Source organism: Lingula anatina, chromosome 8 (assembly GCF_051362555.1).
Source record: "Lingula anatina isolate TDL-2025a chromosome 8, LinAna3.0, whole genome shotgun sequence".
Classification (NCBI taxonomy): Eukaryota; Metazoa; Brachiopoda; class Lingulata; order Lingulida; family Lingulidae; genus Lingula; species Lingula anatina.
In genome coordinates, this window is record NC_141774.1 from 15,197,861 (window position 1) to 15,213,213 (window position 15,353).

The following is a 15,353-nucleotide window of genomic DNA, read 5'->3' on the forward strand; positions in this document are numbered from 1 at the left end:
ATAGTTATAATGGTTAGGGTTAGTCTGACCTAAGTGGGTCAAAATCTAGGGGAGCCTGACCTGTACAAGGTAATGGGAAGTGGAGTCTTCTGTCATGGGGGACTTTCTGGTACATGGCACCGGCCAAGGAGAGCCACTCGCCAAAATGGCGGCGGACCCAATGATTAACAAATTTTGCTGATTTGTAAAGTTGCATCACCGATATTAATTACCTATTAATATTTTTCGCTTTTGTACGTTGTGAATGACCATTTCCTGTGTTTGCTTGCGACTGAATTCATTTTTCCAAGTGTATTGCGCTGTATTAGGGTGTATTACGAAATTTAGGGACACCCATCTCTTTCCACACTGTGAAAGTGTGTCTCCCCTCTTTTTAAACTTGGACCTAAATAATCTAATCTAAATCTATTTAGGTCCAAGTTGTTGGAACGTATGGAAAAAGCATGTCCATGCAAACGAAGCGCACTATCAGTTGTAGTAACGTATTTTAAAGCTCGTATGTCAATGTCTGTAGTGGACATGGATTTAGTTTTAGCTCCGCCTCCTATTGCCTACTTTGTATATATTCACGCCCTGCTCATTGAGTGGGTAGTTTTTTGATCAGTCTCTGTAGATAATAAACGTGTAGTTTTTCAACTCTCGTTTTTTCTCTGAACCGCATATCGACATTTTTTGGTGCCGTGACCAGGATAACTATGGCTGCAGAGAGAAATCAAAAACTCCGGTCGGCGAACCGAGCCCAGCTGACGAAGCTGTTTCAACGAGCATCAAGTTTGATGTCTGATGAGCCGTCCGTAGAAAATGTGGAAACATTGGACTTGACGTACGAACTAATCGAGGAGAAGATGGACTATCTAAAAACATTAGACGAGAGGATTCTATCCAAACTTTCAGATGAAAAGATGGAAGACGGCGTTGCCGAAGCAGACGAATTTATGTTTTCAGCTAAAGAGAAGCTCCGTCGCATTCGAAAACATAAAGAAAATATGCAGTCAGAAGAACGCCGAAGCGAGCCTTCGATTTCTAACGCTCCCACTCCAACTGATGACCCTCTGCGGAGCAACATGAAACGAAATTACAGGCTCCCCAAACTCATCCTATCCAGGTTTGACGGAAATCTCCTTCAATGGCCCGCTTTCAACGACGACTTCGTCAGTGCTATAGACGAAAACGAGACGCTGTCAACTATCGAGAAATTCCAGTTTTTACGGGCGCAGTTGGACGGCGAAGCGTTTTCTACGATCGCGGGATTACAGCTTACGGCTAATAATTACGAAAATGCAAAGGAACTTCTTCGAGAAAGGTATGGACAAACTCACAAAATAATTAACGCATTCATGAGAGCTCTTTGGGAGCTTCCACGTCCCAATGAAGATATAAAATCACTGAGATTTTTCTATGATAGGATCGAGACTTTCATTAGAGGACTCAGCTCTTTAGGAAAAGAAGAACAAAGTTATGGAGAACTCTTGATTCCTATGATTCTAGATAAATTGCCTGCCAACACGCGCAGACAAATCGCAAGAGCGCATGGAAACAATGAATGGTCAATCGCCGATCTGCGCAGTACACTTAAGTCTGAGATCGACGCCCTACAAGCTGGAGAAATAGACGGGTTCAACCAAGAGAAATCGTACCGACCCACTGCTGCGTTTTTCACCAATAGTAACACGAAGAAAACGACGAACAAGCCGAAAAGAAAATTGAAATGCGCTTTCTGCAAAAATGAACATAGCTCTATCACGTGCCCAGTTGTGTCGGAACAGGAAAAACGCTTTGAAATAGCAAAAAGAGACAATTTATGCTTTAACTGTCTTACGCCCAACCATTCAAGCCGAAAATGCCTGTCTAAATTTCGCTGCAGAAGTTGCAATGGAAAACACCACACCGCCCTTCATGCTAAGCAAAACAGTGAACCAAGCGCCGCTCAGAAAGCGCGGGAACCGCCTGCCGTGGAACATGCGGCGAGCACCTTCACTCAAGGGTCAAAAAATCAAAGGAATGTTGTCTTGTTAAAAACGGCTATCGTGGAGGTCTCCAACAAACAAACACCCTTCCAATTATCGGCAACTAGTGGGGTCTTGTTCGACGAAGGAGCGACCAGATCATTCATCACAGAAGAGCTTGTTCATAAACTTCAGCTCCAGCCAACTCATTCTGAGGAGATCAATCTGTCTGTATTTGGAATGGACTGTAAACAACCTCAGACTTTTGACATCGTCACAATCTCCCTGAAAACAACATCAAAAGAATTTGTTGATATTAACGCAGTCGTCGTTCCTGAAATTTCCGCTCCACTCCATAATTTAGTGACACGTAGGACAGCCAATTTGTCCCACTTAAGGAACTTGAGACTGGCTCACACACCATCTGATGACAGATCGCCTTTTTTCGTCTCTGTGCTAATTGGTGCCGATCATTACTGGGACTTTGTTGAAGATACAATCGTGCGAGGTCCAGGGCCCACCGCTGTCGCTTCCAAATTTGGATACTTACTCTCGGGCCCCGCCCACTCCGATGACTACGTCACAGCAAACGACACCGCTTTTCATGTCATGGCGAAACAGCGCAACGCAGAAGACGATACCCTGGACAAATTCTGGAACCTAGAATCCATTGGCATTAAAGACAATAAACAAACTGTCCAGGATCCCTCCGATTTTCAGAATTTCCAGAGAAATTACATTGAAAAACGTGATGACCAATATGTGGCCAAATTGCCGTGGAAAACCGACCACAGTCCTTTGCCTACGAATTATCGCAACGCATGTCATCGAACACGTAATACCGTGCGCAAGTTACCAGTAGAAACACGACGCGTGTATGACACTATCATCAGGAATCAAGAGAAACGCAACTTTATTGAGAAAGTAGGCGATGACGATACTTCCAGTGGACATTACCTGCCTCACCGCCCCGTAAAAAAGGATTCGATTACAACACCAATTCGAATAGTTTACGACTGCAGCGCAAAGGCCACACCTGATGACCCCAGTCTGAATGACTGTCTATTTAAAGGACCGCAGCTACTTAATGACCTTGTTGGAATCTTTTTAAGATTTCGAATTCACAATGTCGCGATCACTAGTGACATTGAAAAAGCATTCTTAAACATAGGATTGCACGAAGATGACCGAGATTTTACGAAATTTTTGTGGCTTGAAGATCCAGAAGACACTGAAAGTAAGTTTGAAGTGTACCGCTTTACGTCAGTTCTCTTTGGAAGCATTTCCAGTCCAGCCATTCTTAACTCCGTAGTACGCTTGCATTTGGATATGTCCGAGAATGGCACCGCCAAAGCCCTGAAACGGGACATCTACGTGGATAATATTGTGACGGGAACTGACACCTCAAACCAAGCCATTCAAATGTACGAGGAATCAAATGATTTGCTTGCATCTGCAGGATTCAATCTTCAATCGTGGGCTACCAATGACCCCAAGCTCCACAACATAGTCGAAGCTGACGGAGTAGCTCACGCAGACCACAAGAATACACCGATGTTGGGAATGATATGGGACACTGAACAAGATACGTTATCTTACAAGTCCGGTGAAGAAATCCCAGTCAGCCAAGTCACCAAACGCGAAGTGATTAGTCGCATTTCTCGAGTTTACGACCCGCTAGGTCTGTTAGCACCAGTTATTGTTCGAGGTAAAATGTTCATGCAAGAACTCTGGAAAGCGGAACTCGATTGGGATCAAACTTTACCTCCAGAACTAAGCGAAACTTGGAAAGAAATTGCTGCTGATCTTGAACAATGTTCATTGCTGAAAGTTACCCGGCAGTATTTCTCAAACACCAAGGAGTCACAACAGCCCATGGAATTACATTGTTTTGTCGACGCCAGTGAAAAGGCGTATGGATGCGCCGTATATCTACGGAACGGAGAACAAACTACTTTAGTCATGTCTAAATCGCGCGTTGCCCCAGTGAAAACGATCACTATTCCGCGCCTTGAACTGATGGCAGCCGTTCTAGGAACCCGCCTCACAAGTTTTGTTCATGACCAGCTGAAAGAGAACATTAACATTGCGAAATGTGTTCTGTGGACAGACAGCCAAATTGTGCTGTGCTGGCTTAAAAGCGACAAACATCTACCGTTGTTTGTCCGAAATCGTGTCAACGAAATCAAACCGTCGTTGTTCAACGAATACAGATATTGTCCGACGGATGACAACCCGGCCGATCTCATAACACGCGGCACGACCGTATCGTCACTAGAAATCGCAACTATATGGTGGGAAGGACCCGCCTGGCTTGCACATGGAGATTGGCCCATAGGAGAGTACAACAGTACTGTAATGCATTTGAGAACGGAGCGGGCAGAGTTTGCCCCACTTACCCCAAGTGATTCGTTGAATGAGCAACTCTTTAAAAACAATCCAAATGTCATTGACCCTACGACCGCAGTTCAGGGTCATTCCGTTGAAACTGATATTTCCGACAAAGCCAACAACCAAAGAATGCGAGGAAATCAGCCGCTCACAACGAAAACAGACATTTCAAAGGTGATCGACATAGGCCGACATGGCACGCTTCCGAAACTATTAAACGTAACGGCATTGGTGCTCAGATTTGTTGCCGTTATGAAGGGAAAAATACACAAGACGTCATCTTACGTTATTACAAACGCCTCGCCTTCTGCAGAAGAAATCATTAATGCAGAAGAAATGTGGATCAAGTGTGTTCAAGAGAAAGCTTTCTATCAAGAACTTGACTCATTGAAAGGAGGGAAATCTAAATCAAATACTGTTAAGCAACTTGGTTTGTTTTTAGACAGTAATGGCATTATACGACTTACAGGTCGCTTACAAAACGCACCCTTGACTTACGACGCAAAACACCCGATACTATTACCACGGCGACATCCATTCACTTTGTTAGTGATAAATGACGCGCACAAGCGAGCGCTACATTCCGGCATGCAATCAACTGTAACAAGTATCAGGCAGAGATTTTGGATCCCCAGAGCACGTGAAACTGTCAACCGCGTCCTACGTAAATGTGTGATATGCAGACGCTTGATCGGCAGACCCTATGCTTCTCCGGTTGCTCCGCCTCTACGAACGTTCAGAGTTCACGATGCTCCCCCGTTTACGGTCACTGGAGTTGATTTTACAGGGGCACTCTACGTCAAAACGTCCACGAATTGTGAAGCGAAAGCCTACATATGTTTATTTACTTGCTCCGCTACTCGCGCCGTCCACCTGGAAGTTGTGAATGACTTATCTACATCTTCGTTTATAAATGCATTTCGAAGATTCGCTGCCAGGAGATCACTACCTACGAAAATGATTAGTGACAACGCAACAACTTTTCATTCAGCCGCCAATGAAATCAATAAACTTTTCGAAAATGAAGATGTACGTCGATATCTAAGTCAAAATAGAGTGAAGTGGGAATTCATTCCTAGAAGAGCACCGTGGTTTGGTGGCTTTTGGGAAAGATTAATTGGTCTCACGAAGAATGCAATGAGAAAAACACTAGGACGCGCTCGCATCACGCTAGACGAATTGCATACCATAACATCGGAAATAGAAGCAACACTGAATGACCGCCCCATTACCTACGTTAATGAGGGTGAACCTCTTACACCATCAATGCTTTTGAACGGACGTCGAATCAACACACTGCCTTGCCCACTGACAGATGAGGATGAAGGATTGGATCCGACGTTCGCACCAGATGGCAAAATCTCCAAAGAACGCTTGACAAAACGATTGAAACATGTGCAGGAGGTCAATGCACATTTCACACAAAGATGGACCTCCGAATATCTTACTGCGCTAAGAGAAAGGGACAATATGAATGGGGTTAAGCAAAATACTGTTCAAGTTGGAGACGTAGTACTAATTCATGAGGATATTAAACCTAGACTTTTGTGGGATTTGGGACTAATTACAAAACTGAACTACGGCAATGACGGGATAGTGCGATCAGCAACATTGAAAACTAAGTATGGAACAACAAATCGCCCTATTACGAAACTCTATCCTCTAGAAATTTCCGTTGATTATGACACTGCCCCTGACCTGAGAGAGGTCACACTGTCCAAAGAAATTACTGATGAAAACGTCAACATACCAGCCCGTAACACGAGACGCGCCGCCCAGCAAGCAAAAGAAAACATCGCTAGATGGATTCAAGAACTGAAATGAAAATGAACTTTGATTACTTATGAAACTATTAGACTGTTCAAATGAAACTGTTTGAGACATTTAATCAAGCGTATTAATGGATTATTTAACCTTATTATTGGAATATTTCTAATATTAGCGTTGCTATGGACTTCGTTTTTTGTTTCAATGACAATCTATTGCATAGATGTTTACATTAATCAGTACTTACTGACTAGTACATCGCAAGGACTTGTTGATATGACTTACGTTTAATGGAATTTTTGGATTTCTTGCTTATTTTATAACACTTAATGCTTTCATGTTTACTTTTACAACTTGTTGCCCCCGGAGAATGTTGGAACGTATGGAAAAAGCATGTCCATGCAAACGAAGCGCACTATCAGTTGTAGTAACGTATTTTAAAGCTCGTATGTCAATGTCTGTAGTGGACATGGATTTAGTTTTAGCTCCGCCTCCTATTGCCTACTTTGTATATATTCACGCCCTGCTCATTGAGTGGGTAGTTTTTTGATCAGTCTCTGTAGATAATAAACGTGTAGTTTTTCAACTCTCGTTTTTTCTCTGAACCGCATATCGACACAAGTTTTAAATAACGAGTTCATATATGTTTGTTTCATCTGCTTGTGTCTATCCACCCAAACAACCAAACCATCAGCAAAATCAGCATGTACTTAATACCGACTTTCTTTCAAATTTAGTCTTTTCTCTAATTAGGATAAATTTTGTTCATCGGACAAAGTTACCTGTAAAATGCCAACATTCAATCAATCTCCAAATATTTATCATATTTTGTCAAAATTTAGCAGTTATATTAATATTTCATCGATACTTCACTGATATTTCACCAACACAGCCGAACCTGACGCCAGATCAGTCGTCAATATAGCCAGTATGGTCGGCCACATGGCATCGGCCAGTAAATGGACGTACTCGACCAGTAAAGGTGCCGTGCTGGAGCTGACCCGGTGTATGGCACTGGACTTGGCCAAAGATGACATACGGGTGAACTCCGTGTCACCGGGAGCCATAAATACGGCAGCGGTAAGTGTGTGTGTGTGTGTGTGTGTGTGTGTGTGTGTGTCTGTGAGAGAGAGAGAGAGAGAGAGAGAGAGAGAGGTAGCCTATATCAGAAGATTCACTGATATCTTCAAATTCGATTGAAGAAATGAAGAATGATTTGAGCTGAAGAGAGAATGTCATGGCTTTACTGCTGATGATCAAAATCCATATATTAAAAGCTGTGCGGAGCAGAAAAACAGAATTAAAACACTGCCAAAATAATATCATTCAAATTTCAGCTGGCAAACTTCTTCGCAGGCGATGAAGACCAAAAGAGGTGGTTCGAGGGATGTCACATGATGAACCGTATCGGCGCATGCGCAGAAGTTGCCGCCGCCATTGCCTTCCTCTGCAGCAGAGACGCATCTTTCATCACGGGCGCCGATCTCCCAGTAGATGGCGGCTATACGGCACTAGGCCCTGAAAGGCATGGGAAAGACGGAGCCAAGTTTACGGGCACGATTCCAGAGTAGACGCTGCACCTCTCCTTCACCTAGAACTAAGCCAAGTTTAACTGTCCTATGGCCCAAATGGTTCCTACCACGTGCCCATTGCCCTTCCATTTTAGAAAATAGGGGAGAATTAACAGACATGCTGAAACTGTCGGTCCGATCGGTCATGACCGGCAAAATTTTTCTGGACCGGTAAAAAATCGTACTTTTTCGGCCCACAGGACCTACAAGAGTTTTAAGAGCCGCCATTTTGAATTTACAGTCATCGTTCGATATACTTATACAAGAATAAAATTATATAAAACCCACAACATTTTTTCTTTCATTGACTAATCGAGCGACACGTAAAAACCGATCACATTTTGTTCACATTCACTAACAAAGTACGCTTGCCAATCGTAGTATCCGTCTCAAACGAATGGGTAACTCCCCATATGGAATCCCCCTGCTCTCGATATTACGCGCGCTGTCATTGGTCTATTGGTTGCAACGTACAGACCGTTATCACGAGGGCGGTCCACGCTGCCTAGAACAAACATGTCATGGCAAATGTTTACTGCTAAACTTGGACGCCTGACTCATTTCTCAAGAACAATTATTCATATAAAAAGATGGCAATTCTTGAGAAATTATGCGGTACACGCTGTAGGCCTACTATTGAACTAAAGGACAAAGTGTGAAATTCAAGGACTTTCAAAGGAAGAAACGAATTCAAGCTCTTCTAAAGGCCTGTATGAACCCTGGAACTTGTGAAATGAGAACAGCAATAAAGCAGTGCTTCATAAGTGTCAGTTTTTGTTTTTAAAATATACAACATGTCCAAATTATTGATAGTATAACTGAATATGTAGGCCTATTTACAAGAGTTACTTCTGTGTAGGCCTACTACTTTGTAAACGAAACGTCTCCATATTTAATTTTCGGTCCGGCAAATTTTTCATCACTGCCGGTCCGAATGCCCAGCAGTTCTGAAACGTTTTCAGCATGTCTGAGATTATCTTGCGACACCACATAATTAAATAGTTCGTAGAAAATGAATAGAAAAACGCCAATAAAATAACTAGGCCTTCTATGTTTAATGCCTCACATAATATGTATTGGATTCATTTTAAATAATTAATTATACTCTCTTCACATATACCTTTACAACCAATAATGCACTACTTTTTCGTACTGTATCTTGTTATTCTGCATTGTATTAATTGTACCATGCTGTATAATGATATGAATGTCATAGTAAAATGCTTAAAGTGATAATAACTCTTCGTTTCGGCCAAAAAATGAATTTTCCTGGAGTAAACAACAATTTTCCCATACTTACCAATGGTTAATGAATCCATTTTTACATTCAAAGTTAGTCCCTGGTTTTTATCTAAAAAGTTTGGTTTTTTGTTAAAATCTCTTAAGAGATTTTAACAGAGTATAGCCATCAATGGAGGTCACGTGGTCTAAAGACAAGCTCAGATATCAGAATAATAGCTATAACAGCCGTTTTTGTGGGAAAACAGAATATATTATATTTTTATGAGTCACTCACAATGTTTTTATTGTGAAATACAGATTTCATACGAAGAGTTATTATCCCTTTAACAATAATAATAAAAGTAGTGCAATTATAGTCTCTTTGAGGTAATTATACAGTCACCTAGTATTTCAGAGATTAGCACTTTTTAATGGTTGTATTACAAGCTTTATCCAGACCCTTTGTTGTTGCACAAGCTCTTCAAAGGACGGTTCACATATTACCCCAAATTAAAATGTATTTCTGCTAGCGTAATCACAGCATGTTCCACATTTCCTTAACAATGGCCAAAGATATTCTTTAGTGTTTTTGCACCAAATGTAATTATCCCTCAAGAAAAAAAGTTTATAACTCATGACACGTTGCACTACCAGTTCTACATTGGGTCTGGATCTTTTCTAACGATTCCGATTTAACTTACTTCTAAACCAAGCATCCTTGTTTCTGACATTCCAAAAGGAAATATCAACATCATTTGATGGATTTTCTAGTTTATGAAGTTTAAATTAGGTAAGATACGTAGCTACTATATGCAGCATATTTAGACATAAAAAATATGCCTTGGGAACAAATTTGAAATAGGTACAGAATATCTTTAAAACAATGAAACAGAGTCCAATACACAAGCTTTAAAAGTCAACTGACTGGACGTATGTGATTCACATGTTTTTCCAAGTTTAAATACAAATAATGATGCACAGTCTTAGAACATTACATAAATGAGGAAATAATGAAATATTCCTTTCATTTGACCTCTCCAACGACGTGTTTCTTTCTCTCTGGTACAAACGGAACAGCGCCTGGCTTGCTATGTGCTCTTCTGTTAGCCTCCCTGGAAGAGTAAATATATAACTTATGATATTTACTACAAAAACGAAAAAAACAAATTATTTACAAATTAAACAGAATTATATCACATTTATTACTTTCTAAAAAGGTCAGTCAGTCAACTTTTCCTAAAGGAACTTAGTGATATAATCAATCTGGTATTATTCAAGTAAGTTTTAAGTTTTGTCTTCAAATTATGACAGTCACTTATTTTGCAATTTTGGGATTATATACAGAAATGTCCATTGGTGTTTAATAAACTAAAAAAAAACAACAAAATTTATGCTTAATACTAGGTCATTTCATGTTAATTTTTTTCACAGTTTTCATCATTTAAAGTTTTTAATATGACTATATATATAAATCTTAAACCATTATGAACATACTTTCTTTTCTTTGATGTCTTTATCTCTCTTATCTCCTTCGAGGCGTTATAGATCATCTTCGGGACGTGGCGGTGACGGCTGATCCTGCGAACTTGGGGGTGGTGTGAAAATTTCTCCTTCAGTTTTTCACTATATGCAAAGGCCTCTTTCTCTCTTGGTCTTAGCTGCAGCAAGAAAGAACTGATGTATTAATCGAAAGTAACTAATGAACAATCTTTTGAAATGAAACTTTACTTCAATTACTTAAATATTAAACAAAAAAGACAAGTGGATAAGTGACAAGTAATTATTATAATATGTACATCCATAAACCAATTTTGGAATTCTAAATTTCTTTTTTTCCTAAAATAATTCAGAGTGAAATTCACCTTTCTCAATTTCCATTACAAAACCAACTCAAAATCTAAAAAGTTAGAATGCGATAACAGGAATTTAATGATTGTAAGTCTATGAACAATTTTGGATATAGTAAACTGCCATGATTAGTAACTTGCCCTGATTGAGGGTAACATGTTAAAAACTCTGGCTTACAGTTCATAGCGTGACTTTCAAAATGATACAAGGTCAAGTGAAAAGTATCAAATAAAAACCTTACTATGCCTTTTTAAAAATAATAATTAATTGTAGATAAAAATAAATAAAATAATTTTAAAACTCACTGCTCCTATTTAAAATTATAAATAATAAAAAAAATATAAATAATTAATAAAACTTTCACTACTCCATTAGTGAATAATATAATATATAATAGATGAAATTAATAATAAATAACTTACCACTCCTATTTTCTCTGATGCCCTCGCCTTCCACACGCGTATGTTCATCTCATCAGAGCCTGACAGAAGATATTTGTTGTCACTGGACCACTTCACGCAAATCACGCGCTGCATGCGCTTCGTGTGATACACCTCCCTGAAAGGCATATCATTGGCTGCATTCAGAACAGTGGACTAACTAGTCCGTGGGTCAAATATGGCCGACCCACTTGAATACTTCCCCACAGGGAATCTATTCAGTGTCTATGAGCAGATTAGACAGCAAGCATTTTAGTGGATAGCCATATTGGCTCTGAATGCAGTCATTATATCTTATAACACAATTATCAATAATACAGAGCACAGCAAAACTGATGGAACCACAGGCTTTTAGCTTATAGAGGATGCAAAATGAAAGATCCACATATGTGCAACATATAAACAAATAGATATAATTATATAGCATGGTAATTTCAAACATTGCCAGCAATGGGGTGCAATTGCTTCATTTTGAATTGCTTTTCCAGGGTCATCAAAAGAGGGGGGGGGGGGGGGAGGTAAAGAAGCTATTTTCTTTTCCTTGAATCTTAGCCTCCTGTCCATGTCAACCCACCTGTACAGCCATATAACACTAATACCAGACTTCTACTAGATTAATTTTTCTATAATCACCAGTTATCATCTTCACACTATTCAAAATTGAATCAGACAAGCAGTTCTCCTAAGACTACTGGTCCAAAGTTGAAACGGTCAGGGGCAGACAGCATTTTGTTGACTAATTCCAAGATTGTGAACAAAGTGGGAATTTTGACTCCGAGGTCAAAAACCAAAGGTAAAAGGTGAAAAAATATGTGTTACCTGCTGTGTCCCTTATCAACGGGGAAAATTCTGATGGACTTGTCATAGCTTCCAGACACAAACTCCTTCCCAGTGGGGGAGTAATCAACATCCAAAACTGTAATTAAGAAATAACTGTGTTTATCAGGTCTCTTTAACTATATTATGTCACACTGAACATTATGCTTTTAAAATGAAGTCTTACTTAATTACAAGTAACCTTAACTTTTTTATCAACTTTACTTGATTGCACAACAAATGATAATATTTTAATATTATGTGAAAACACAAACATCAATTCTAAATTCAGAATTACCATGATGATCCCTTCTAGCACGAACTGTGACAGTAATCTCACCTCAAGACTATGTAATTCATTTCTAAATAATAGTAAATTAATATGACAATAGATGTCAGCACCTACCTGCAGACACGTGGTCCATGTGAATGTTGAGAGGGCGATCAAGTCTCCGCATGTCAAAACTGTACAGACTAGGGGAAAAGTTAAATACAGTTAATATGATATATAAAACATTCAGTTCCATTCATTTATTCATAAAAGAAAACATTTCCACTTTGTAGAGTTTTACAATATATTGTATATATACTTAGCAAGCAAGAGAAAATGAGAGAAAGACGTACTCGACTCGGTCTAGCTAAAACAATATTTTAAAGGAAAATCTTAATATTGTTGTTTAATTGTTTAATTTCACTGTAAAATTATATAGATTCATACTCAATTGCATATTATTTGATAAGGAAAAACTTTCCAAGACTAGGGGATGAGGAGATTATATCCACATACTTGTAATCCTCATTGGCGGCAGTGAACATGAAAGCCTCCATAGGGTTCCATGCTATGTTATTAGAACGCAGCTTAAGAATCACCTGGAACATAGATGGCACTACTGTTGTTGTCTTTCAACAGGAACTCAAACATTTATAGAATCAAACCATCTTTTCCTGTGAACATTAAGTTCAAAGAGTTCGCCTTGCTGACACATCAAGATTTAGCAAAAAAATGGGTTCAGAAAACGAAAAATTCCAAGAATAAAAAAGAAACACATCCCACTTGTCAAATTTTTGACTTCACCAATATTATCCACTCACTTCAGCGAAAAAAAAAAAAAAAAAAATACCAAGAGGGTTCAGATAATGGTGAAAAAGCAAAAAACCCTCACCTTCCTTAGAGGCGCAGACCCCCTCATGTCATATAGTATGATGCTTCTGTCCGAGGCTGTGGCACCAAGAATATGTGTCTGGAAACAGATTTTTAAAAAATTAAACATAACAAAACTATTCAAGCAAAATTTTAGCCATAGGATCTGGAGAAGAACTGATAAAGGGGCTATGTGTATTAGAGTGGGGGGGGGGGGGGGGGGGGGCAGACTTCCATGCCAATGTGACCTTCATCAGTTCGTGTGTGTGTGTGTGTGTGTGTTTACTCCTGTTAGTGTATCCACATCATACCTCTATGGGGTTAAATTTGACACTGTTCAGACTGTCCACACCCCAGGTGAATGACCTCATGGGCTCTGACCGCTCCTCGTCCCAAATGTCCATTTGTTGACCCGCTGTGGCGAAGACATTGTCCTGCCAGTGGTGGTCCATGGCATGGAAGATTGTCTGGAGAAAAAGGAAGAAAGAATAAAGTACAGAAGAAACAATATTCCTATCAACTACACACCATGACTGGCATATGTACAGATATATTAAACAAAAGCTTTCAAAGGTGAAGATTCTGTGTCGTGAGACTCTAGGGAAGATAACGTTGTTTTAAATTCTCTGATTAAAATTTTTGAAATTGTTATAAATGTACACATGAACAAATCAAAAACTTTCAAAGATGAAGATTCTGAGTCATGAGACTCTAGGGAAGATAACATTGTATTGAATTCTCTGATTAAAATTTTTGAAACTGTCATAAATATACACTTGAACAAAACAGGGTAAGGGGACCAGATTCTATTAAATATGTCACCCACCTTGCCCAGGATTGTGTTGGTTGGCTGCATGTGTTCCCCATAACCAGGTTCTTCCATGCTCCACTGCTTAATTATCTTGTCATCTCCACACTGGAAATACATTTTCTTAATCACTGTTTTAGGTTTCATTATTTTTACCATTGCTCTTTCCTTTTCAGTTGCATGAAATAAGGTAACCATTTTACTTAAACATTTTCTGTAAAATCAGTAACACAAGAAGATACAATTCTTTATCTAACGTTTGATTTACCATAGCATACATGGCGTCTAAAGGGCATACGTAATGTAAAGGTATTTTGTATTTAGCTATAAATTGTGATTTAAGTATACACACTTACTGAATAAAAATAATCTCCACTTGGGTTATAACACATGCCCCGCACATAGCCTTCATGAGCAGCTACAGCACGCACACACTCTCTCTTTGGTAGGTTCCAAAGACGAATCTGAAAATATATTTTAGACAATAAATAGAATACAATCAAGATGGAAGGTGTCTCAAGAAAGATTTTCAATAAATATATGACTTTCTTATTCATGCTATCTTATCAACAGTTTGAATGAAACAGCAGAATATTACCCATTTTGATACATCAGAACATCATATCTATAAACTGATCAGGACTATTTTACTGCTATGAAATTTATAATAAAATAACAAAACTAGCGGATACATTCAAGATGCAAGAATTCTCCATCATGCTTTATTTTATCACCAGTCTGAATATTAAATTGCACTCACCTCTCCATCATAAGACCCAGACAGTAATAATGACAGACTAGTCGGATGTTTACACATACAGTGTACACCGTCCCGGTGTCCATCCAGTGACCCAAGAAACGGCTTTGCAAACACCCGCTCTAACTTCGTTGCATTAAGAGCACGTGTGTACTCTCTTGGGGCCTCGAAAGGATGCAGAGCTGGGTCATAATTTCTTGGCACTGAATTGCCATAAAAGAAAGTTCACTTGTAATTACTATTTATTATTCAATTGGTGGGTTACCAACAAAATCGAATCATTTCTGGTGTATCCTGATTATTAAAATTGAAATCTGTCTGTAACTTTTTGACTTAGGCTTTTATTTAGATAATGCAACAAACCAGCAAATGAAAAAACATAGCCCCCTTGGTGAAAGTAAAAAAGATAATTAAATAAATAAATAAATAAATAAATAAATAAATAAATAAATAACAATTAGTATTAAATCTTAGATCATAAATCTGTTTGACCTCAAATTTACTGATTTCATAATAAAGAAGGGTGTCATATTCTGGACTTAGACATGAACAAGTAAAATTTTTGGTCAATAAACTAAAAATGGCATAAATTTTAATTTTACTTTGATAATGACATAATAATTATGCAGAATTCATATCAAGAGGTA

At 39.0% G+C, this 15,353-nt stretch overlaps 2 protein-coding genes across 4 annotated transcripts in view; one reads left to right on the top strand and one right to left on the bottom strand.

Moving 5' to 3' along the window:
• Nucleotides 1-8,462, top strand: part of LOC106179320 (uncharacterized) — a 30,267-nt gene extending 21,805 nt beyond the window's left edge. The window contains exons 3-4 of one of the 2 annotated variants that reach the window (XM_087018873.1): nucleotides 6,997-7,184; nucleotides 7,442-8,443. In XM_087018873.1, coding sequence (XP_086874999.1) covers nucleotides 6,997-7,184; nucleotides 7,442-7,675 — 422 coding nt within the window. In that variant the 3' untranslated portion in view covers nucleotides 7,676-8,443. Of the gene's footprint in view, nucleotides 1-6,996; nucleotides 7,185-7,441 lie in introns of both variants that reach the window. The other variant, XM_013562894.2, reaches the window with a different exon arrangement.
• The window catches only part of LOC106179319 (DDB1- and CUL4-associated factor 13), a 54,423-nt gene that overhangs the window by 38,703 nt on the left and 367 nt on the right, over nucleotides 1-15,353 (bottom strand). The window contains exons 2-12 of one of the 2 annotated variants that reach the window (XM_013562891.2): nucleotides 14,710-14,909; nucleotides 14,306-14,413; nucleotides 13,968-14,057; nucleotides 13,453-13,608; nucleotides 13,164-13,241; nucleotides 12,788-12,870; nucleotides 12,407-12,474; nucleotides 12,004-12,100; nucleotides 11,167-11,302; nucleotides 10,391-10,554; nucleotides 8,716-10,008 (exon numbers count right to left, since the gene is read on the bottom strand). In XM_013562891.2, the coding sequence (XP_013418345.2) occupies nucleotides 9,921-10,008; nucleotides 10,391-10,554; nucleotides 11,167-11,302; nucleotides 12,004-12,100; nucleotides 12,407-12,474; nucleotides 12,788-12,870; nucleotides 13,164-13,241; nucleotides 13,453-13,608; nucleotides 13,968-14,057; nucleotides 14,306-14,413; nucleotides 14,710-14,909 (1,268 nt within the window). In that variant the 3' untranslated portion in view covers nucleotides 8,716-9,920. Of the gene's footprint in view, nucleotides 1-8,715; nucleotides 10,009-10,390; nucleotides 10,555-11,166; nucleotides 11,303-12,003; nucleotides 12,101-12,406; nucleotides 12,475-12,787; nucleotides 12,871-13,163; nucleotides 13,242-13,452; nucleotides 13,609-13,967; nucleotides 14,058-14,305; nucleotides 14,414-14,709; nucleotides 14,910-15,353 lie in introns of those variants that run through there. The other variant, XM_087018872.1, reaches the window with a different exon arrangement.